The sequence below is a fragment of the Panonychus citri genome, unplaced genomic scaffold, assembly GCF_014898815.1.
Source record: "Panonychus citri isolate SS breed McGregor unplaced genomic scaffold, ASM1489881v1 Contig00138, whole genome shotgun sequence".
In the NCBI taxonomy this organism is placed as follows: domain Eukaryota; kingdom Metazoa; phylum Arthropoda; class Arachnida; order Trombidiformes; family Tetranychidae; genus Panonychus; species Panonychus citri.
This window is the reverse complement of record NW_026515543.1, coordinates 3,776,358-3,799,705: the sequence shown is the minus strand read 5'-3', so window position 1 is coordinate 3,799,705 and position 23,348 is coordinate 3,776,358. Positions and strand designations below refer to the sequence as shown.

Sequence of the window (23,348 nt, the reverse complement as noted above, 5' to 3'; positions counted from 1 at the left end):
CAAAGCTACATAGAAATAAAAGTGTCTTGAATTTTTATATAAAGTTCAGATTCTGATAGTTAACATTTCAGATCATCAATACAAACATAACAACTTATTGATATTTATAATATCAAATTTGAACAAATTATAACTCGACTAAAGATTCAATCTAAAAAAGTGTTTCGGTTAATAAAGCGAGAAGAGATATTCAAAAACGAAAATTTTCCTTATGAATTCATTTGTGACAAAAGTTCGAGCAATCAGAGAAATTGCTCGTCCGAGTTTTTATAATTGTCATGATCATAATTCGAAATAATTAAATTCATAAATTCGGAGAAAAAGTCTCAAAATCTACATTTATCTCAAGTTACACCTTTCATTGGATCGCTGTACTTATTAAAATATAATTCTCAATGTTGAATCAATGAATTTCTCCTGATTCTGATATACAGGGGTAGAGATAAACATTTAAGCCAAATGGAAATTGGAATTGAAACAAAACCGATTGATTAAGAAATTTTATTTTATTTAAATTGTTTTCCTCGATTCTTAATCAATCTAAATACACGTTTTGGCCACTTCGAACGGCTCATTCTAAACACTCTGAATACCGCTTTGCAAACCGTTCAAAGTTCGAACTCTTTTTTCGCCAATTGGGTTTTCGTGTATTCCCAAACGAAATAGTCCATTAGTACAATGTTGGGAGAGAATGGAATCCACCGATTGGGTTTAATGTATAAAATATTTTTCGATTTGAGAAATTCTTGAGTTTTTTTGCGAACCATGAGAAGGGCAGAGTCTTGGTGAAAAATCGCATCTTCTCCAGGGTTAAGACAAGGAATATCTTCTTCAAGCATAGGTTTCAAAATAGAATGGATGTAAGAAACAGAATTTATTTTCACGCTGCTTCTAACGAACCTCAATTCCAATTTACCATGATAAGAAATCGCTTCCCATACCATCGATAGAAACTTGGTTGAACGAATTTGCCGGTACATAGATATTAGATTATGCACTGAAAATGATTCATTGAAAGGCGAAAAAATTCTCAACAAATTATCGAGAAATTTTGAACCTCAGTTGGGCCTCTGGACCTGGAGTTTGTGACTTTATATTATAAAGTTTATAATACATAGGGTTAAAGTAATATTTGTCACCACTATTAATGCTCATTAAGTTAGGATCTGAGTACCTTTACTTTTCAATTTTCTCGTCTTTCTATTATTCTCTTGTAATAATATTTCATCTTCAAACAAAGCTACACAATAAGATGAAATGATTTGCATAAAAAAAGCATAGAAAAAAGATCAGAATGAGTCAAAAACAGTGTTATTGTTTTTTGGTCGCCCTTGTTATCTGATAGATCATCTTGGTGAGCATTAGGTAAGTAAGAAAATTCAGTTGATCCAGGATAATAGTTAGAAAAACCGAAACAAAAATGTACGGGAGCTCCTGGAACCTTAAAAATACGCTCATATTTGTATTGATTACTACGGCGAGTCAAACTTTGTTTACACCAGCACCAGTGATAGTCATAAAGATTGTCTTTAAGGAGCTCAGGATTTTCACAGCCAACCTGTTCCAAATAATCGGTAGGTAAGAATACTGGTATATCTCCATCCCAGCATACTTTTGGGTGCACTAGAATGGGTGCAAAGTCAACAACCAATACTTAAGAAGAAAATTTTCGTGAAGAAAAAGTTTAAAATTCGAAGCGCATATCAGTTATCATTAAGAACTTAATGTTTTGAGAATGAATTGATTCAACATTTATAATAGTTTATTCTAGTGATGATTATGCTTGAGTGTTAATAAAAATTTTCAAGGACGATCGCAACGATAACATTCAAACGTCGAAACACTTTCTGATACCTAATCCATTACTTACCCTTTGGGATGAGCTTCACGATAAGATAAAGATCTTAGCTCTCAGATTCTCTCACTTCTACCATTCTTATTATTTCATTTTCCATTAACTTTTTCGTCCGATTGATAAAAGTTTCGGATCTCTTTTTTTGGTTCCAACCTTTTAATCAACACAAAGTTACCGAAGTTATAAACTCGTAACACAAACTGTGTGAGTCGCGGTCCTTTGAATGAACACATGAAATTTCATTATTAATAAATTATTTATAAATTTCAAGAGGCATTTTAATGTATCAGTTGACTGTGAACAAAGTTCGTTTAATGGATGTTAAAACTACCCGGTCAAGTAACGGGGCAGATACGATGATTGAAGAAACTTTGAAACTGAATACTAATCATGATACTTAAGTTACCATGATATGAATTGGTTAGAATTCGTATTGAGCCGTCAAGCGAATCATATAATATTTATAATGAACTCTCGTCTTGATAAGAGATAAACTATCGAGTTAAAGTTTCCATTGGGCTATTGAGTAGCGTTAATTATGTGTTTATAATAACTGCAATTAGACTTGATTGCTGAATGATTGTTAATGTGTTACCGTCATTTTAAATCACTGAGGAAATTGTGTTTCTTTAATTGACATTTGACATTTAATATGCGACTTTTTTTTCAAACAATTCACAATAAACACCAAAACGATCAGATTAGTGTGCTTATGTGTTAATCAAATGGTAACAATTAAAATATCAAATGGACAAAAAAAGTGTCAACAAGTAGATATAAAAAAAAGTATTGAATTGAAGTGAATGAAAATTGAGGTTAATCAAAAAGAAACCAAATCAAATTAACAATCGGCAAGTTGGTTGATAAACTTTTTTTTGCATCGAAAGTTAAATCACATAATTTAATTTAGATGTGAAAAAATTACAACCATTTAAACGACTGAACATTTAATTCGTATATCGATTCAATCATTTTCATTGTTTTTAATCATTTAGTTGATTTTTTTTCTCTCTTTCTCTTTCTCTCTCTTTCTCTATCTCTCACAATTTCTCTCTTTCTATCTCTTTCTTAATATGTACAATTAAGAAAGACACAAGATGACAATTTAATTGTGAAAGTTTATCGTAGTATATAAACTGATCGTATTGATTGTAAACATCAGATCATCCAACGATTTCAAAGTGTAAACAACAACAATAAACAACAAATCTAAAAGTTTTATTAAAGTGAAAGTGATTTGATTGAATTCAATTGAATTTCTCAAACTAGAATTAATCATGAGGAGCTTTAGTTTCATCTGTTTAGTTATATTTTTATCCAGTTCTTCATGGGCCGATCCACTTGGTAATTTAGTGAATTCAATCAGTCCAGAGATTGATTCTCGCAATGGATTAGTACACATTTCAGCTATTCAAAGAGCAATTCAACCAATTCCAGCCGCTGGTTGGGGTGATCATGGTCATGGTCATGGTTGTAAAAACGAAGGTAAAAAGTTAATTAATCAAACTTCAAATAGGTTGATCACTTTGATCATTTTGATTCATTTTGATCACTTTGATCACTTTTATTCATTCTAGTTGTACAATATTAACATTGATTCATTAATAATAATATTAACAGAGGTTCATCATCACCATCATCATCATCATCATGCTAAAATGGTTGCCACTCATCACCACGATCATGGACATAAACACGGTCATGATCACGGTCACAAACATGGACATGATCATGGACACAAACACGAGGCTTGGCATCATCATGGTCACAAACATGGTCACCACCATGGACACAAACACAGCCACGGTCACCATCATGGTCATGGACACAAACACGATCATCATCATGGTCACAAGCACGGTCATGATCATAAACACGGCCATGGACACAAACATGACCATTGGCATGGACACAAACACGGACATGACCACAAACATGGCCACGGACACAAGCACGATCACTGGCACGGACACAAACACGGTCATGGTCACAAACACGACAACTGGCATCAACATGGACACAAACATGGACATGACCACAAACACGGTCACAAACACGATCACGGACACAAACACGTAAGCTCATAATCAACACTTTCCATCCCAATTCAATCCTCAAATCTAACCAATACTTTTCCCTTTGCTCTTTACCCTTTCACCTTTCTAGGAACACGGATGGCACGGACATCACGGTCACCATGGTCATGGATGGCATTAAATGGTCAAACTATTCCGTAAATAAACAAAGTAAATTAAAAGACAATCAAGTCAATTATACAAACATATCAATTAATTTAGTCATCGATTGGTACAACAATTGGCAACTAATTATAATTTTGATTTTCCAACGATGTTCACATCTCATCAATGGCATCATGAATTCGCGTTCGTCTCTCCAAATGTAATCAGATTTTGAAACTTTTATTTACACTCCCGATGTATATAAACTTTGTACATTAATTACTTGGTATCATTTTGGTTAAATAAAACAATTTGCAATTAAACTTTCAGAATGATTTTTAAAAACCCGACTTGTAAAAGTTTTCAACTTTTACAATTAAGGTAATTAATTTAGTAACCATTCATAATACAATGTAACTTATTGTTTGTTAGAATAAGCGAATCGATGATTTTGAGCCAACAATTAAAATCGATTGAGATTTGTTTTGGCTTAAAAGGAAACCATAGAAACCGATTTCTGGACAATATCTTTTCAGCAAGTTTTGTGTTCAATTGCGATTAGTTAATTGGTGTTTTTGATTGTTGTCATCATGGATTTGGATCCAATCAAGAATGAAATCGAAGAGGATGACGAAGAAGAGGAAGAGGAAGAAGAAGACGAGGAGGAAGATGAAGGTGAAGATGATGAACGAGCCGAAATCGCTGGGTATGTATTCAAGTCCATTTTTTTCTCTGTTTAATTCACTATTTCATCTGAATTTTTTTCATTCCATTCTAAACAATTAGTGCTTATGATCCACAGGAATTTAAAGATTTAAAAGTATCGACAGAAATTAAGAATCTATTCAACTACATTACACTGTATTCACCACAAATGATTGACTTAGAATTGAGATTGGAACCTTTTATCCCTGATTATATTCCTGCAGTTGGCGACATTGATGGATTCATCAAGGTTTGCTCATTGATTGATCCAATTGAAAAGAGCCAAAATTTGTTGATTATGCCTTGTTTTGTTATTAACAATTAGGTTCCACGACCTGATAGGGTTGATGATACTTTAGGTTTAACCGTAATCGATGAGCCATCTTCTCGTAATCAATCAGATCCAACGCTTTTGAATTTAAAGCTCAGGGCTATGGGTAAGGAGGTGACGCTCATTCAACCTTCTGGATCTGAGACGGTGAAAAATGCTAATTCAATTAAGGATGTTGATTCGTGGATTGAATCAATTCGTCTCCTCCACGAAACAACCGCTTCCGTTTCCACCAATATACCGCTTATTTCATCAGCTCGTTTACCTGATCTTGAACAATTGATGCAGGAATGGGACCCAAACGTTGAAACTGCTCTCGCTAAGTTCAATTTACCAATGTCGGAATTGGATGTTACTTTGGATCAATATGTTACAATTATCTGTGGTCAGTATTGAGTGATTACATTTTTAAGGTTCACCTTTGATTAACTGGTTATTTTTCCGTTCCAAATTATAGCTTTACTGGATATCCCCATCCATCGGTCGAAAATCGCTTCGTTACATTTACTTTTCAATCTTTATTATGAATTTCAAAATTCTCAGGTAATTTCATCATTGATTGGATTTGCATTTTCTTAATTCCTGGCTTGTTTCTCTTTCAGCATTTCAAACAAATATGATTAAACCACCGGCAAACTGGAAATATGTTACCTGGCAATCCACAACTCCCATGTTATCAATGAGATTCACATTTAACTCGATTGTAAAAGAATAGCTTAATTGAGTTCTCAATACAACATCCACCAATAAATGAACAATTATATTTGATTTGATAATCTTAGAGGATCATTCAGATTCAGAAAGAGTAACTTCATCCGGAGTTCGTGAATATCCAGTTGGATCATTAATCTCTGACTCGTAATTCATGGCAGTCAATGAACAAAGTAACACAGGTTTTATATAGCATACAAAACACATCTTATTTCCAGTCCTTAAAATATGGAGATCAACCAATATTAATAGATATTAACCATACGATAAATTATTCCAACTAATAATGATTCTATTGGAAAGTCCAAAATAAGACACAAAGACCCAAGCCATTAGTAAGAATATTAAGTCTTCTAAGGAAAAATCTTTGACAATCTGGACCGATTGGTATAAAAATCATGGTCCAGGCAGTGAAGGCTTACACAAAGCAGAAGATAATCCATAAGCACCATATAATCCAACAATACCAGCAGTAAAATGAGACACCACTGACATCAATGTTTACAATAATCCAATAGAATAACATTAAACCTCATAGCACCAATAAGAGTGTTTCAATCTCCATCCATAATTACCCGTTTTCCAAATGAACTTCACCTTCTATTTACACTCTCAAAATCAGGTTACCTTGACAAAAGTGAAATGACAATAAAAAAAACTGCAGAACATAATATAAAATCAATTAAATCAAGTTAAATTATTCCAAGAAAAAAATTAACCGGTAAGCATTAGGGAAGAAAACAACCAAACAGAATTTTTTCTGTTTACTTTTCTGTTGCTAAGCGACTGAGAGTTTTGACCAGATTTTCCTCTTTCTTTTTACTCTTTGTTTGGGTCTGAAAAATGTTCCATCCAATTAATTAAATTGTTTCTCTCCATTTTGTTTATTTGTTGATGACACTTTTTCCAACCAATTAATTAAACTTTTAATGAATTCTCTAGTTAATCATCCCCAGGAAGAGCTTTAAATCAACTAAATTGGATTCGATTGATCAATTGGATCTATTTCATCAAATCGGGTGTAAACCGGATCCAGATCGGTACTTGGTTTGTTTCTCATTCTCTTTTCTGTTTCAATTCAACTTCCATGTGATAAATAATATTGGTTAACCTGTCAATTTGTTTTCTTCTTCTTCTATTAATTTTGGTTCACATTTTCCTAACTAACATTTTCTTTTATTCTCTCGTATTGATAGATTTTTAGCTCTTGTCAATTTCTGTTGTGTACTTTTCTTTTTCTCTATCTCTCTATCTGCCTCTTTTCATGTGCCACTTGAGAATCTTGTCTTTTTCCATGTAATTCATATCATCACTTTCTTAATATTTTCCTCACTTGTTGTCAATGAACATTTTGATTATACAATTGTTTCCCTTTTCCCCTTATTTTATTTCTTTTTCTCTCTATCTCTCTTTAACTCTTTCAAAACAACAACATATTCTGCTGTTACATTCTCACTTCTATTTTGATCGCCATCATCAGTTTTTTTCTCTTGTGTTTGTTATTATTATTGTTCTTTTACCTGTTCTGTTTCTCCTACTCACTATTTTACTCTTCTCTCATCTTTTCTTATTTTCTTCTCAACAGACGAGATGGGCTGTAAGCTCTCTTGCTGTGACTCATCCACTGAAACAAGTCCATCGAGAGTTAGTAAGAGAGCTAAAAAGAATTATCGTTTTGTATTGAACAATGATAACTATGCTCGATGTAAAATTGAAGAGGAAATTTCATCAAGCAATTTACAACATATCTCAGAACGGGAAACAGCAGAAGATCTGGAATCTGATCCATCTACACATCCAACCATTGGACCTTTATTCATACAACGATCTAGAAGTGATATGAGATGTACGTTCTTCCCTCTCTCTCCCTCTCTCTTCCTTTCCCTCTTTCTTAGTGTTGTTTTCATAAAATGCAATCCAACTAAGCAAACAACATGACCCATCGATACTCAACCACCACATCCACACACACAAACAGTAGACCAGTGCTCATAAACGGCTGCCGTGTGTTCAGCATCAATCAATCAATTTTAAGGAGAGACAGTCCTTAGAAAGTTTTCAGACTGATTAGATGGACTTGTTAATGAATGGTGGTAGTGATTAAAAGCAAATATACTGATAAAAATCACGATTTCTTCAATATTGATAAAATTTGGAGCACTGGTCGACTCTGTGTGTGTGTGAAAACTGTTGACACAAACTCACATTTAACTCTCTTTTCCTCCTTTCTTTTTCATTAATCCAGGTCTAAAAGAAAGGCGCAAAAGCCAGCTAATAGTAAGTATTGATATATAATTTCCTTCCTCTTCACTAATTACTTAATTATTATAAAATCTCATTTCTCTCCCTCTTTTCTTAATTTCAGGTTTTAGAATCTAGGCCTCTAAAAAAATCGAGCTCTTGTTCAACAATCTATTTGGACGATAGCACAGTTAGTCATCCTAATTTAAAAAACACCATTAAATGTGTAACTCTCGCCATTTACTATCATATAAAAAATCGGACTTCTAATAATGTATTAGAAATTTTCGATGAGAATATTCATCCGCTTTCTGTAAGTATTTTCTTGTTCAACTTTTGAAAATTGTTGATGCAACATTTTGAGGGAAATTCAATTTTCATCATTCTCTCTTTATATTTATTCAACAATATAATAACTAATATTGGTTATCCTTTTCCTGTTATATTTCGTTTCATATCAACAGAAAGATTGTGTTAATGAGGATTATCTTAAAGAACCGGATGCAAGAAGTTTGTACAGATTTATGAGAAACCTTTTTACTGCTGCTCAGTTATCACCAGAATGTGCCATTATAACTCTTGTTTACCTCGAGAGACTTTTGACCTATGCCGAAGTCGATATATTGCCTTGTACATGGAAACGTATAGTTCTTGGGGCTATTTTACTTGCATCAAAAGTTTGGGATGATCAAGCCATTTGGAATGTAGATTATTGTTTAATTTTGAAAGACGTATCACTGGAAGATATGTAAGTGACTAATTCTCTGAGTTTTCTTTTCTTTTCCTTCCTTGACATGGATAAATCTTGCTCATCTCTCTTTCGTCATCAAACATGTCAATCAACAAAACAAACTTAAAGAGAATCTATTATTTTCTCATTTCAAGTTCACCCATTGATTTCTTATCCAAATGAAATATTAACTTTACTTTTTATATTATTCTTTTCGCAACGGAAGCTATTTAAAGTCAGAGATTAATTTCTTGTTCCCTGTGGTTGAATAGCTTCAGTATGATTTTCACAATAATCAAGTTAAATTAACGCTTGAGATTTATCTATTTCATATCCGTTTATCAGAATTTATTTCCTCAGATTTGATTCCTAAGTTGTTTAGCTTGTCATTATTATTAGATAAGAGATCTAAGTTTATGATTTAAGATCAATGTTTTTTATTTGATTTTGTTTTGCGATTTCTCATCCACAATTAACATGATTCCATCAAAATGATAAATCATGATAATGATAATTCAAAGTGTACACATTCAATTTTATTGTATCTTTATCAATTACTCTATGTGTGTGTGTGTCTCTTTAATAGTATATGAGCCATTGATTCAGAAAAATACCAGCGATTAGAGGAAATGAGTGGTATTAGTTGATGATAGAGAAATCATAGAGAAAAAAGAAGATGAAAGATGAATGAAAAGATGATAAGAAAAATAAACATATACAAGTAATAATGGTTATATATGTGTTGAGATTATTCAAGTTCATCATCAGCTAGAAAAGCAAAAAAAAAGATATTATTTCAAGAAAATAATCTCGCCCATGTTTCTCCTTCTTTATCTCCTTTTCCTCCTTCTCTCTCTCTCTCTCTCATCATTTTAATTTAATCTCTCCCACACATGAAGTCAACTGATTGAAAATATGCTTCAAAAGCAGCCAAGAAATAGTCTCCCATGATATCAGAATGTTCATTAACCAGCATCTTAATGAACTTCTCACCATTTCATTGAATATGACAAAATGATTATCTCTTTCCATCCAATCGGTTTAATCCTCCGTTTAATTGACCTTCAATAATTTAACACTAACCTTTCCCATCTTAAGTGAAAATAATCAACATTAAGTTTAATCTATTCACTATGATGTGTATTTATTGAGCTCTTTCTCTCAGTGATAATCAATTTCTCTCTCACTTTATTATTACATTAATAGCTCCGTGAGTATCTTTATTACTTAATTTTTTCTCTCTCTCATTCTTTATTTTTTTCTTCTAAAGAAAGTTAATAACGAAAAAAATTGAAAGTTTTTTCCCATTACAACTACTGGAAAATTAGCAAAGGTTTAAGCTTTGTTGAAGCTCTTTTATTATAGCCTTTCATTTGCAGTATTTTCATTCTTTGCTAATTATTAGTTAATTATTCACTCTTATTATCTTCCTTTATCTGTTCAATCACACCAAGCTTCGGTTGGAATAGAATCATTGATCTGTATTAATCAATCTGCCTTTTCTTGTTATTACTTGGAAAATATTAACCGCCAATTTTGATTACAATCAGAAACACCACTAGATTGTTGGTTAATTTCATCAATTCATTTAATGTGAAATTTTATCATTACCTTTATTGTTTGCATCATAAGTTTTTTTATTGCATCAATTATTAATTGTCTAATTATGTTGTCTTTCAAGTGTTTTATCATACAATTAATAGTAAACCCTTTCTCGCATTTTCCCCTTCGATTACATGTACTTTGTATCGTTTTTATTATTTATTGATAAAGTTTTTTTTCCGAACGATATTGTTTAGCTTATCTGTCATGATTATCGCTTTGTTTGAATACTATTTCATTGATAACTAAATTGTCTGTTAATCATCAGATATTTGGTGATTCTTTGTTTACCCTTGTTTGACTCTTTTAATTGTCTATGTTTTTGATGTTCTGTTTTAATTGTTATTGTCTTTTCTTTTTCTGTTTCTAGGAATGAATTGGAAAGGCACTTCCTTCAAATGCTACAATTTAACATTAATGTTCCCTCGAGTGTATATGCCAAGTACTATTTTGACCTGAGAACCTTAGCTGACGAGAATGATCTCACTTTAACCATGGAACCTTTGAGTAAAGAAAGAGCTCAAAGATTAGAGGTAAAAATTTGATTTGACTATTTAATAAATCACTGATTTAAGATAGTTGATCAGTTAATTGTTGTTTGGAATATACTAGTTATTTTTTCAATTCTGATGATCATCATCGTTGAAACTCGAGTCAATCAATTATCCATATCAAAGATTAACTGTCAATTTTGATTGAATGTTGGCTAGTTTCCTATTATTATTGTCTATTGAAAACTTTTTGTTTACACTTTTAATTAGTTTGTTATTTGTTTGATTATTTTAATTGTCTAGTCATCGAATTCAATGATGATCAAGTTACGATTTGTTGATAGTTTTTTTTCATTAATGTTTGTACTTGCTGATGATTTCCTGATTAATTACTTCAGTCTGTCATAATCTTCAAGCTTCGTTAATATTGTTTAGTAAACTGGAACAGAGATTAAATAACAATCGATATTTATTGTTACTGTTTCTCAAATTAATTGAATTATTTCCAAACTCAACTAATTTTCTATCATGATGGAGAAAAAAGCAAAAACCTGTGGGTTAGCTTATTGACAATATTATTTTTAGATCGATCATCGATTTTATTCAATTGTTGTAAATTGATTTACTAATTTCTATTATTTATTATTGTTTATTCTCATCACAGGCTATGTCAAAACTTTGTGATATTCATAAAAATGGTATTCGAAGATGGTCCAGCGACGAAAGGATCGCCTTACACCGTCAGAGCAAAGCCATACTTTCCTAGCATCTCTAATTTATTTTAATTACTACCAAAATAATTAGTAAAATAATTATTGTAATTTTAAAACTCGGTCCTGTTTTCGAGGACAAAACCAAAACAAACACACAAACGTGTCTGAGATCCAGTTGATTACCAACTTGTTGAAGCAACAATTTGTTCTTGCACGACATTGAAATGGATGAGACAAAATTTTCCAACTTTTCAAAGTGAAATCAAGTAAAAATTAATTCAACAAAAATTGACAAAATCAATTAGTGCATAAAGAAATTATCTCAATCAATTTTGTTTTCATTTGTCTTTTATACATAATTCATATTTCTTTGTAAATAATAAAACAAAAACACATGAAAAGGCTCAGAAATCAACTAATTCAATTTGTCTTTTTAAAAATTAAATCTTTTAACGAGAAAGGAAGTTAATTTTCATGGAAACATGATCAATGTAATAAGTGAATAGGATTGGAAATAATCATCGTTTCAAGTTGACAATTAATTTTCACTATTTATTGGACAGTTTGAGAGTTTTAAAAAGAAATTGGTTACATTCATCAGTCAATCTTGTTTGATTGTTGACTTATTTGACCAAATCAATGAGAATCTAAAAGAACTATAGAAAACAAATGAGATTGAGATGAAAATTGTTAAATAATTGTAAGCAATTAGGCCAAAAGTGAAAGTAATTAGAGATGAAAATTTCAGGATGATTGACATGGACCTTAAGTAGAACCTGTTGGTAAAAAAAATGGAAGCTCAATTAGTTAATTGTTTTTACTTGTTTTCTCTGTAAATACTTACTTATTCTTGCATGGAAAGTAATTAGTATGTAGTAAAATACTAATTGAGATAGCAATTAAATAACTTGGTATAATGTGAGGATCGTTGAATGGCTTATTGTATTGATTACGAAGGAAATAATCTCGAAACCATGTGACCAGAATCGGGATCGTCGGAGCTGCCGCTGAGCCCAAAAGTAAAATTATCGTTGTATTTATAAACCGATAAGATGAACTTTCAGTTGAACCTTTACGAAGTTCATCAAGATGATTTGAGCAAGAAGTAGTGATCAGTTTAAGAAGTGAAATGCTAATTGTTACAATCAAACAGATCGGACTACAGGTAAGTATAGTTAATAATAGACAGGTAACTGTGATTAAGGTTGGAATTACTTTTAGTTTAGATGTTTTTTGAGTAATTAACTCTTGACGATTAGCATTAGATAATTGGTGTTGAGAAAATCTGCCAATAAAAAAAGAGAGCAAACATTATTAACGATTTAGGACAATTAAAAGAATTGATTACTTACATTTGCACAATTAGTGAAAATAAATGAGAAAAGGTGAAAATAATCAGATCGATAATTGTTGAGACTACAAATAAAAATGAATACGAAAATAAGTAGAGGAAAAGGTGAAGGAAAATTTTCTGATCTTCACTTAAAGATGAATGTGAATATGGATTAACAGAATTTAAAATTGAATTAAATTTCCATGAGAGATTAAGTAATCTAGAAATTGCGAGAAAGAGAAAATTAATTAGTTCAATTGGATGAATATGTTTATCATGCAACATACATAAAACTAGTGAGTGTTACACATAATTTACCTGTAAATTTTATCCACAATTAAAGGCAATAAAGGTAATATGGTATATAAAGATAATTTAAAGAAATTATTTCTAAGTATCACAAATAGAGGTTGAAATGTTTCCCTTGACGAGATGAATCCAGTTTTTCGTAGAGGTTCAACTAGGGAATTTTGATTAGAGAAAGTGGGAATTATTTGAATGGATAGAGCTGATAAAAGGATCGCTGACATGTAAGGGAGAAAGTAATTAAAATAGTGACGAATAAGCTGACTAAGTGCCTCTCGATAGGAGAAACTCATTTTCACAGTATATCCACAGTTCAGGTCTAGCATAAGATAAAGGTGCGGATGTCGATGGTCAGTTGGATCTTGTTTGGGTACATTGAGACGGAGATTCATGGTTACTGATTTGCCTTTCGTGGGTGGTATTTGCATAGAAGCGTCTTCTGAACTCCATGGGACCCAGAATTGAACTAAACCATATTCAAATGCATTGGAGTAACATGAGCGAACTTCAATCCGTAGATTGTAACTATGCCAAACTTGATCGAAACCAATCAAAGTCAAATTATAGAAAATTGCTTCTTCAGCCACTGGGATCTCCAGGATATCAACTGAGGTCCAAAGAAGGGACATAAGTCCGTCTAAAAAGGTTGGCATAATAATGGCCTTGTTACGTCGTCCATACGAGTATCGTTCACCGATAACAGAAACGGGTCCAACGGTTGGCCCAAGATAAACAACAACATGTGAATGACCAGCGGCCATCAACTGGTCAGATTCAATTTTTAAAACTTTGCGTTCGTTTCCATAAGTCTTTTGAATGAGTCGAGTCATTTGCGTTAGATTATCACCAAATTCACTAAATTTTGAACAAAAATAAGTCAATTATAAATTCGTCAAAAAATAAAATCAATATAAGAAACACTAATCACCATGAATCGGTTCCGTTATTATTGGTCGCATTGCAAGCATAGACCCAATCACTTCTCATAACATTTGACGTCAATAATATCACATTAGTTTTAGTAATCAATGGAAATAGAAGGTAAATTGCATCTATGATCTGTTAAAGAATTTAAATTGTAGTTAAAACTGTTTTTGTAACATTCTAATTGTTAGTACCTTATTACGTTTGAAAATAAAATAACGCTGATCAAATGAGATCCATGTGCCTTTACTTGGAAGTTTAATTCTTGATGGAGCAATTATACTGCTGGAAGATCCCCTGTTACGGTTGAGCAAATGATACGAGATAATTTGTGATCTTCTCTTAGAATCGGTAATAATTCGATGAGCTTTAGAATCAGCCAGTTCAAAGATGAGCTTAGCTAATTTTACGATTAACTGTCTACACCAGACGATACATTGATGATCAGTTGAAACCCAAACATCAGAAATCGCTGTGGTCAATAGATTAATATCTCCAGAAGCTGGTAAAAGATCTGGAAGTCTTGTTAATTCTGATTTAACCAATTTATCGTCAAATCCTCCACCGATTGAGATGATAGTGAGATGTTGAAGCTGAGATGTGTTTCGATGATCTTTCCAATAAGAGATTACATTATGATAATAGTTTAACATATGAGTATCAATGAAAAGAGCTACAAGAAAAAAAAGAGAGAAGGAAACAAGATTAATGAATGAACACAAATAAGATGATGTGAGAGAAAGAGAGAGAGAGGAAGAGATGATGACGATGAGAACGGAAATGATGATGTGAAACACTTGAGCTTTTGATGTAACAAGCAAATATTAGTAATAAGTGTTTCTTTTTCAATGGAAGAAAAGAAATCTAATCAATTAAAATAATACGACGAAAACGGCAGAGTCATTGTAGCAATTTTTCTGTATTTAACTAACCAGGTTGTTGATGAGGTGTTGCTAATGTAATGAGTAGATCAACGGACGAAGCTTCAAAATTAGGCATGGTGAAAACACCTCGACTGATTAATCCACCCTGAATAAAGAGAGAAAAAGACAATAAAGTGAATCAATTAGTAAAACTTTTTATCCGAAAATGATGATTGTTAACTGATTATCTTACAATTGAATGACCAATCACGATAAGAGAAACATTTCGACCAGCTCTTAAATAGAGCCTTTTAATTGCCTCGATAGATTCGTATAAAAATTCAGTTTGAGATTGTAATTTAGCTCCATATAAACCAGACAATTCTTCATTGAAATCGATGGTGAAAAAATTGAAATGATGAGGCATAAGACGCTCCTCTGCCATTCGCAAGGCTATCGAGCCAAATGAACGAACTTGCTTGTAGCTACCTGCACTTCCAGGCACAAAGAGAACGGGTATTCCATAAATGACTCCTTCTCTGTAGAAAAGAAAAAGAAAATCAGCATTAAGGTTAATACATATATCGATTCGTTAAATGCTTCATCAAAATGAACAAGAAGCAGAGGGAGGAAAATAGAGAGAGGAAGAGAAAAATTGTGAGAATCCTAAATTAGTGGGAAGAAATAAACATCGGACAGAAGAAGAATCGATATAAACCATATTTACAGAGAAAAAGAACAATTTACCTAAGGAACATTGCATATTCTCCTTCTCCATAAATGTACAAATTGTAATCAGGAAATTTTTTGGAAACATTGTTACGCAAAGGAACAGGCTGTTGGAAGAAAATGAATTTCATCAGATTAGATTTATGTTCAGTGGTGAGAAGGGTAAACAAGTTGAATGAGAAAAAGGGACAATTAAGTGGACTAAATGTTCATTGAGTTGTAAATGTTTAAAAATAAACGAAAATTAACAGAGCTTATAAATGTTACGAATAAAAAGAAAGGTAAACATGGTATTCAGAAGTAAATCTTTGAGCACTTCTAAAATTGACTAAACATTATTCTAATTCTTATATAAATTAAATGAAGGAATAATAATGAACAGTTGAATGAATTATGAGAAAGGAATGAAAGAAGTAAACAAGAATCAATCCAAGTCTTGTTTACGAAATGTCGATGACTTATTATCATATCAAATTAGAATGTCAACTGACTGAAAGGTCCTAATTAATTCGAGAAGCTTCAAGTTAATCACGAAATAGGAAAACAACAAAATATTGTAAAAGGATAAGAAAAGAAAAGGAGAGAAACCTAATCGGTTTGGAGAGTTATCAGTATCTCTATAGTGGACCTAAGGATAAAAGGTGAAGAATTTCAACTGATTTGAATCGAAATGGAAAAAATTTATCATAATTAAAGAGGTAAATTGATAAACACCATGATGATAGTGGTAAAAGGGTGAAAAATATCAAGAGAAATTGTTTTTTGACAACTTACAATGAACTGAGGAAATTGATACATGAAAGTCATCTCACATTGATTGTGTTCCTCTTTGATTGCATAGTGATAAAATCCGAAAAGTAAAAGACTAAACAAAAAGAAATAGAATAAAGTTAATTTAGATTTAATCACTTTGGTATAAAATAAGTTAACCATAGTTAAAGTTAATTAACTTGTAATCTCATAACCAACATGATCAACTTGTTCTGACAAAAAGAAAACAAAATCAATAAAAAAAGAGAAAAGAACAAATTTAGTTGAAAAAGAACCGAAAGATGTCACCACTTTTCTGTGTTTACTTTTTTCGCAATTTCTTTAATTTAATTTATTGATCGCAATTAGTTTTGATTTTAATTATTAAACTTGGAATTTCAATTGGACTCATTGTTTCTGATTAATTATACATCTGTGTTAACTTAGATTCTTATCTGACTTTGTTTGGTATCTTGTGTGTATCTCATTTAACTTAATTCTGACTTCAACTAACAACAGCTGATTGAGTGAAATGTAATTTTAATTTTTCTTAAATTGATTGCAATTGATTTATAAATTATTCTGTCATATTTATCATTTCATTTTTGGTTCATACAACTGACCAATTTATCTCCTTTTTTGTATTTATCTGTCCAAATATCTTAGTTATTAATTTGGTCGCAAATTTCTAGTGCAATGTCTTTGCCTCATTTCACAAGATCAACAAGGACTTTGTTGATTAAATTGCCAATCAAGTTTAATTATTTATCATCTAGATGGACAAGTGAAGTTTCCAATATACAAATTACTCCAATTCAACGGATTCTTCTTGCATTTGGTTCCTCCGCTGTTGCTTTAGTTGATCCATTCAGAGATGGTTTGTTTCGTCACTTTGTTTCTTCAACTTTCGCAATTAATCAGTACTAATTCTCTGCTCTTCTACTAGATATGGTGGCTGTAAGTGGTGAAGTTATGGGTCAAAGATCATTGAAATTAATGTTGAAACGAATGTCATCAGATGCCGAAGGCTCCCAAATATTGGCTGATAGATGCCGAATCAACTCTAAACAAATTGATCTCAAGCATTTGGAATCATTACCGATTAATACATTAGGACATCAGTATATTAAATTTCTCAAAGATAATGTAACATTTTTACGATATTTCATTCTTGCAATTTAATCAATTTTTCGCATTTTTCACTCTCTCAAAATACAGAATATAAGCTGTGATACCAGAAAGGAAGTTAAATTCATCGATGATCCTGATTTGGCTTATGTGATGCAACGATACCGAGAAACTCATGATTTGGTTCATCTCTTACTCCATATGCCAACTAATATGCTCGGAGAGGTGGTTGTGAAGTGGATCGAGGCGATTCAATATGATCTACCGATGTGCTGGGGAGCCGCAGTGTTTGGGGCTTACCGACTTAAACCTAAACAACGAGCTAAATATCTCGATACACATTTAGATTGGGCGATTAAAGCAGGGAAACAATCAAAGTATCTGATCAATGTTTACTTTGAGAAACGATGGACTCAAGATATTGATGATTTGAGGCAAGAACTAAATATTCCACCTCCACCGTCTTAACACATGGACATCTCGCTATTAACTGATGCCTTATAATTTAGTTGAAAAGTATTGAGATTAAAATGGACAAAATAAGAAAATATAATCAAGAAAAAAATACTGTCTTCTTTATAAAACTCAAAGGGTTTCAATTGGAAAGATACAAGGAAAAGACAAAGAAAAGTATATTAGATGTAAACCTTTTTTTTGTTTCATTAATTAACGTTGATTTAATTTAAAATTCACGTTGGAATTTAACAGTGGAAATAGTTTTCCTTTGATGATGTTAAACAATTTGATGATAATAATGAGTATGAAAAAGATGACGATCACTAATCACGATGATTAACTTTAAATTATCTCTATTGTTGAAAATTTGATTGATTGCATGATCATAATGGTGACATAAAAATGCAAGTTACGATCAAATTGATGAACAATCTTGATCATCAAGAGGAGATAATTGTTAAATATTGAATCAAAATGTTATGTATCCTTTTAGAGTACAGGAATTGGAATCACAATTAACATTAACCAGATTTGCTTCTGATTAAATGGAGGCAGTTGAAACAATTAAATATTTCACTTTTTGATGTTGTTTTTGGTTTGATTTGGTCAACAGGAAATTAAAAGCTGCATTGACTTTAATTTACAATTTGTATAAATTACCATATTATTAACGCTATTTACTTGGTGGTAATGGGTAATGCTCTTAATTGTTGTCGTTAATTAAGTTGATAAAGGTTTTGTTGAGGTTCCAGATGAGGTTTTCTGTTGCATCAGTCTTGCGATTTCTTCACCAAGTGTATTAAGATTTTCCTAAACAATTAAGATGAAGAAAGAAAAGTTAATTATAACGAGTAATTGTGTTGAATGAAAAATGAGACAGTTAAAATATTACAATGTAATTGGAATAATTTTGTAATCAAGTTTCCATCTTAGTAATAAAAGTGATTTGATTTGATTGATTTGGAATCATGATTCAGTGGTAAACTGATTAAATGTTATTAAGTTTTACTGTTTAATTAGAGAGACAATTAAACAATTGAATGTTAAGTTCACCATAAATGTATTATGATAACATGATTGTAGTCAACTGAGGATCGGAAAACCGAGAGACTAACTTATCCCAAGATAAATTGTGGATGATTAAGTTAATCATTTTACCTTTAAGGTGATGTTTTTGAGTATCGTGTCCTCTAATACTGCTTGTAACCTCCTGTTGATTTCGAGGGAAAGATTTAAGGTCATCGCTGAATCGGTCGGGTAACTTTTGTACAACGAAGACATCACAGTCGATCCATGTTTAGCCAATTGTTTCTGTAGTAATTAAAAAAGTAATCGATGAGAAAAGTTATTACAATTAGGAGGATCAATGAATTGTTGAATTAAATTATTTTGATTGTTAGGAAAAAGCTATTCAAATGAAAAACAGCAACAAAAAATAATGAAATTAATTAGAAATCAAATTAAACAGGTAAATTATAAATGGAAAGAAATCAGAAAAAATAATTATACAAATTAAACGCCACAACAATTAACATCTATTCAATACCTCTGATTGTTTGAATCTTGGCATTTGGTTAAGATGGTTAAGATTAATTTGATCAAATATAATAAATTACTGGAGATTTAAATTGTTTTCAATTTTCTGCTGTTAGAAGATTAATTATGTGACAATATCTAAAAAGAGCAGTTAATTGTTAAAGCTTGATGATGATGTTAATCGATGAAAGGAAATGTACAACACCCGTAACTGGCGATTAGTTAATTAATAGGAAATGAATGTTGATTAGTGATGTTGGATGAAGAGATCAAAACAGATTAAGAGTGACTAACAATTAGTAAATTGATTAGTAAATGAGAAGAAAACATAGAAGGACAAAATGAGAATTGATTTCTGTAGAGTAAGCGAATAGATTGTTAGTTAATTGTTTGGATCGATTTTCTTTTTTCTTTGCATTTTCTTTGCATTTTTGGTACGAATTGAGGATTCGATTCGAATCATTTTCGACGAACCTTATTCTCGTCCATTCGATTGGTGGATAAAGCACCAGCTTCTTCCCGAAGAATATAATTCTGGATTAATTTAGTTTTCTTTTTCATCTCTGATAACAATTGATGATTGTGCTCCTCGAGGAAATCAATTTTCTCCTGTTTTTTGGCTATTGTTTTTTGAAGGCGATAAATTTTGTTAATTAACATCGATTTATCAACATTGGGTAAAATGTCGGTCACATCACCCGACGTTGATTTGTTAATTGTTGATGATTCGCCATCATAAGATGCTGAACCAGTGTTGTTTGTTCCTGTTGTTGATGCTAAACTTTGATTCCCAGGACCAGAGGTGGAAACTAATGATTTAATATCATTTCTAGAGTTAATTGTTGAGGATGATGAGGGTGTAATTGTTGGCGGTTGAGTAGCTTTAGCTGTTGATAGATCATTAGAAGACGAACTGCTTCGAGAACTGTTACTAATTGAGTCCGAATTGGCGTTTCCATTATCTCGTCTATGATTCGAGGATTGGTGTTCACTTTCACAGGTTTCCATGTGTTTCTTCATGATTAACAATTCCTTATTCAATTCTCGGACACTATTAAGATGCCGTTTCTTCATTACTTTGTTTTCATTTTCAATCTCTTCGACTCGAGTTTTGAATTTGTTGACCAATTCCATTTTCTCAGCCACTTTTCGAGCCATCAATGTGATCTCTTTTTCGTGGTCTCCTCTTTCTTTGGTCAATGTTTCATTGAGCTTCGAGTTCTCGGTTTCCAATTCTTGGAGACGCTTTTTAATCACATTAAAATCTTCCAACAATGAAGTATATTTTTCCTCTAGAGTGTTATGTTCAGCCTGAAGAAGAACCGATTTAGCAGTAAGTCTTTCAGTAAATTCAAGAAGTTCACCCTCTTTGTGTCGACATGATTCCATCTCTGTTGTTAATTCAGTATTCAATTCTGATACTCGAGCTAATTCATTCTTTGCACTTTCAACAATATCCTTTTGTCGTTGTAGATTAACTTGTAGTTCCTCCATATCTTTTAACTTAATGTTACACTCGAGTATTTCACCATTTAGTTTGTTTAATGATTCTTTCAATTTGAATACGACCTCCTCATGGTCTAACCTTTCCCGCTCCAGTGCTTGGACTTTACGAGTTAACGAATGATTTTCTGCCTCCAGCGATATCAGTTTATCCTTTAAGCCTCTAAGTTCAGGTTTAGTTTCATCGACCTTTTCTTCAGTACCAATAGCTAATTCGGATTTGGTGTCATTTGATTCTCTCCCCATTTCTCTCAATGAGTGTGTTGATGTTGAAGTTCTCAGTGTTAGAGGAATCGATATATTGGATTCAATCACATCATTAGAATCACTAATCATTCCTAGTCTACTATTGCTTCTACTACTACGATCTTCTGGTGATGTTAATGTGCTTGATTCAGAGTATGATGGTGATGATGCTTTTAATTTGTTCTGAAGATCCTCAATTAAAGCTAAAGCACTTCCAAGCTTTTTACATGTCTCATGATGATCATCAATTTCCGCCTTCACTTTAGATTGAGCTTGTTTCCATTTTAAATCTCGATCTTTCAATTCTTCACGAATCTTTTCAATCTCTTTCTGAAGTAAAATATTCTCCGTCAATTTGGAATCAATTGATTTCATCATAGAGCTTTTATCACAGGTTAAGCTTTTTACTTTACTGGCCAGTGTTTCCTTTTCCTTGATGGCTTCTCTCATTTTTTTCTCAGCCTCGTCCTTGGCTTTTTTGCAAACGATCACATCTCGTTCACTTTTAGCATATTTAACCACCATTGATTCAAGATCTTTCCTTGAGAGATCCCTTTCCTTGGTACATTTATCCAACCGTGTGTTGAATGTTAATTTTATATCTTCAACGGTTCTTTTGAATTCCTCTTCTTGGCGAAACAGTTTCTCCTTTAGATCGATTACTTGTTTTTCCAGATCAGTTTTCTCTTCAATTACTGTTGACATTTTGGCCTCATAATTGGCCTCCAGTGCCTTTAGATCAAGTAGAAAACCGTCCGTCATTTCATTGTGTCTAACATCAGATGAGGATGACGATGAAGCTCCAATATGGTGGTGACCAGAGTGGAGATGATGATGATGATGATGATGATGGTCATCGGAATCATCATCTCCAACACTTATTCCTGATCCAAGTAAATCTTTTATTAGACTTTCATTGGAGGCATGAAAAGGAGTACCTAAAGGAGTAGATGATCCAGATAATCCAACATCTTGGCTTGAATATGAACTTGGAGTTGAACTTCTTTCTTTATTGGTTAAACAGACATCATCAAATATCAACTGCTGCTGATTTGGTTGATTAGTTGTTTGGTTTGATGAAGACAATTGTTGCTGTTGTTGGGAAAGATAGTCAGTATCTCCATTATGTGGCGATTTTGTAAGACCATTTGAGGCTACATTTGGTATATTTGGTTCAATTTCATCTGCCATCGGTACTTAGAGACCATCACAAATAACAAATTGAACAATTAGAAATAAATTAACAACAATAAACAACAATTTAATCCATCGGAAGGTAATGAAACCTGAACAAAAAGTGACAACAACAAAGCAAAAGACTGAACAAGATCCGATAGAATCGATACTTTCAATTTATCCGATATTCACTTTGCAGAAGTTCATAAGCTCATGAAATTTTTCATATAAAATCGTGTTTTCCGACAAAATAAAGTTCTTAAAACAAGTGTAAGTGACCCACAACCCTCAGAGGAAAAGTTTGATACCAAAATCACCAGGAAAAAATAAAAGGTAAGAATAATAGAAACAAAACAAAAAAACGGCGTGATTACCACACCAAACGAGCAGAAGACGAGAAGCAAAACGAGACGAAAAACCAAATAAAATAACAACTTTTTCTCTTTTCAATTTCAATTTTCTTCCCATTTTCCACCTGAAAGATGAGTGAAATCAGGGAACAACAAGCGAGATACCTCGACTCGATCAAAGAATGTGTCGGGGAACCACCAGATGAACAGAAATGTAAAGAGTTTCTGAACGAATTACCAACCGACACGTTGCTAGAAAAACGAATGTGGGTAAACGACACAATTGCAAATGAGGCCACAATAAAATCACTCAAGATAACACTAGAAACCATTGAAATAATGGGAAAATACTCAGATATAATAACGAATATACTCACAGAAAGAGAAAATCAGGAAAAAGAAATGGACGCCATGCTAATAGAAACAAGTAGCACCCAACGTCCAGTTCCAAAGAAACTTCCACTTTTTGGTAAACGAACATCCCAAAGA

The 23,348-nt window shown here is 32.2% G+C and overlaps 6 protein-coding genes across 10 annotated transcripts; 4 read left to right on the top strand and 2 right to left on the bottom strand.

Annotated features, from left to right (window-relative positions):
* The first annotated feature begins 2,961 nt into the window (after positions 1–2,961).
* On the top strand, positions 2,962–4,181 carry LOC128393675 (uncharacterized histidine-rich protein DDB_G0274557-like). The gene is made up of 3 exons (XM_053353875.1): positions 2,962–3,340; positions 3,476–3,930; positions 4,022–4,181. The coding sequence occupies exons 1-3, from the start codon at positions 3,133–3,135 to the stop codon at positions 4,070–4,072; spliced, it is 714 nt and encodes a 237-aa protein (XP_053209850.1). The 5' UTR covers positions 2,962–3,132; the 3' UTR covers positions 4,073–4,181.
* Positions 4,182–4,604: 423 nt separating this feature from the next.
* On the top strand, positions 4,605–5,821 carry LOC128393681 (intraflagellar transport protein 46 homolog; the record flags this gene model as incomplete). Its single annotated transcript, XM_053353886.1, has 5 exons — positions 4,605–4,741; positions 4,822–4,990; positions 5,066–5,456; positions 5,529–5,614; positions 5,674–5,821. Coding segments are annotated over 5 exons (801 nt in total), but the record flags the coding sequence as incomplete, so codon positions are not given.
* A 781-nt stretch (positions 5,822–6,602) lies between these two features.
* On the top strand, positions 6,603–11,970 carry LOC128393673 (cyclin-Y-like protein 1). 4 transcript variants are annotated; one of them, XM_053353870.1, is made up of 7 exons: positions 6,603–6,822; positions 7,368–7,628; positions 8,028–8,059; positions 8,148–8,336; positions 8,488–8,771; positions 10,726–10,888; positions 11,511–11,970. In XM_053353870.1, the coding sequence occupies exons 2-7, from the start codon at positions 7,373–7,375 to the stop codon at positions 11,610–11,612; spliced, it is 1,026 nt and encodes a 341-aa protein (XP_053209845.1). In that variant the 5' UTR covers positions 6,603–6,822; positions 7,368–7,372; the 3' UTR covers positions 11,613–11,970. The 4 variants fall into 4 exon arrangements, with proteins under 4 accessions (XP_053209845.1, XP_053209844.1, XP_053209847.1 ...); XM_053353869.1 differs by having other exon boundaries at positions 6,603–6,829; XM_053353871.1 differs by lacking the exon at positions 6,603–6,822 and adding an exon at positions 6,854–7,276.
* An 81-nt stretch (positions 11,971–12,051) lies between these two features.
* On the bottom strand, positions 12,052–16,716 carry LOC128393670 (GPI inositol-deacylase-like). 2 transcript variants are annotated; one of them, XM_053353866.1, is made up of 10 exons: positions 16,489–16,716; positions 15,733–15,821; positions 15,239–15,524; positions 15,055–15,151; positions 14,317–14,795; positions 14,127–14,257; positions 13,211–14,053; positions 12,912–13,112; positions 12,404–12,844; positions 12,052–12,335 (listed from the first exon to the last, which is right to left on the bottom strand). In XM_053353866.1, the coding sequence occupies exons 1-10, from the start codon at positions 16,645–16,647 to the stop codon at positions 12,161–12,163; spliced, it is 2,901 nt and encodes a 966-aa protein (XP_053209841.1). In that variant the 5' UTR covers positions 16,648–16,716; the 3' UTR covers positions 12,052–12,160. The 2 variants fall into 2 exon arrangements, with proteins under 2 accessions (XP_053209841.1, XP_053209842.1); XM_053353867.1 differs by lacking the exon at positions 15,733–15,821 and having other exon boundaries at positions 16,489–16,620.
* Positions 16,717–16,841: 125 nt separating this feature from the next.
* Positions 16,842–18,284, top strand: LOC128393674 (ubiquinone biosynthesis protein COQ4 homolog, mitochondrial-like). The gene is made up of 4 exons (XM_053353874.1): positions 16,842–16,998; positions 17,131–17,341; positions 17,411–17,610; positions 17,683–18,284. Exons 2-4 carry the CDS (start codon positions 17,161–17,163, stop codon positions 18,058–18,060), a joined length of 759 nt encoding a protein of 252 aa, XP_053209849.1. The 5' UTR covers positions 16,842–16,998; positions 17,131–17,160; the 3' UTR covers positions 18,061–18,284.
* LOC128393671 (coiled-coil domain-containing protein 186-like) lies at positions 18,141–22,661 on the bottom strand. The gene is made up of 3 exons (XM_053353868.1): positions 20,059–22,661; positions 19,207–19,359; positions 18,141–18,858 (listed from the first exon to the last, which is right to left on the bottom strand). The coding sequence occupies exons 1-3, from the start codon at positions 22,522–22,524 to the stop codon at positions 18,769–18,771; spliced, it is 2,709 nt and encodes a 902-aa protein (XP_053209843.1). The 5' UTR covers positions 22,525–22,661; the 3' UTR covers positions 18,141–18,768.
* Positions 22,662–23,348: the final 687 nt, after the last annotated feature.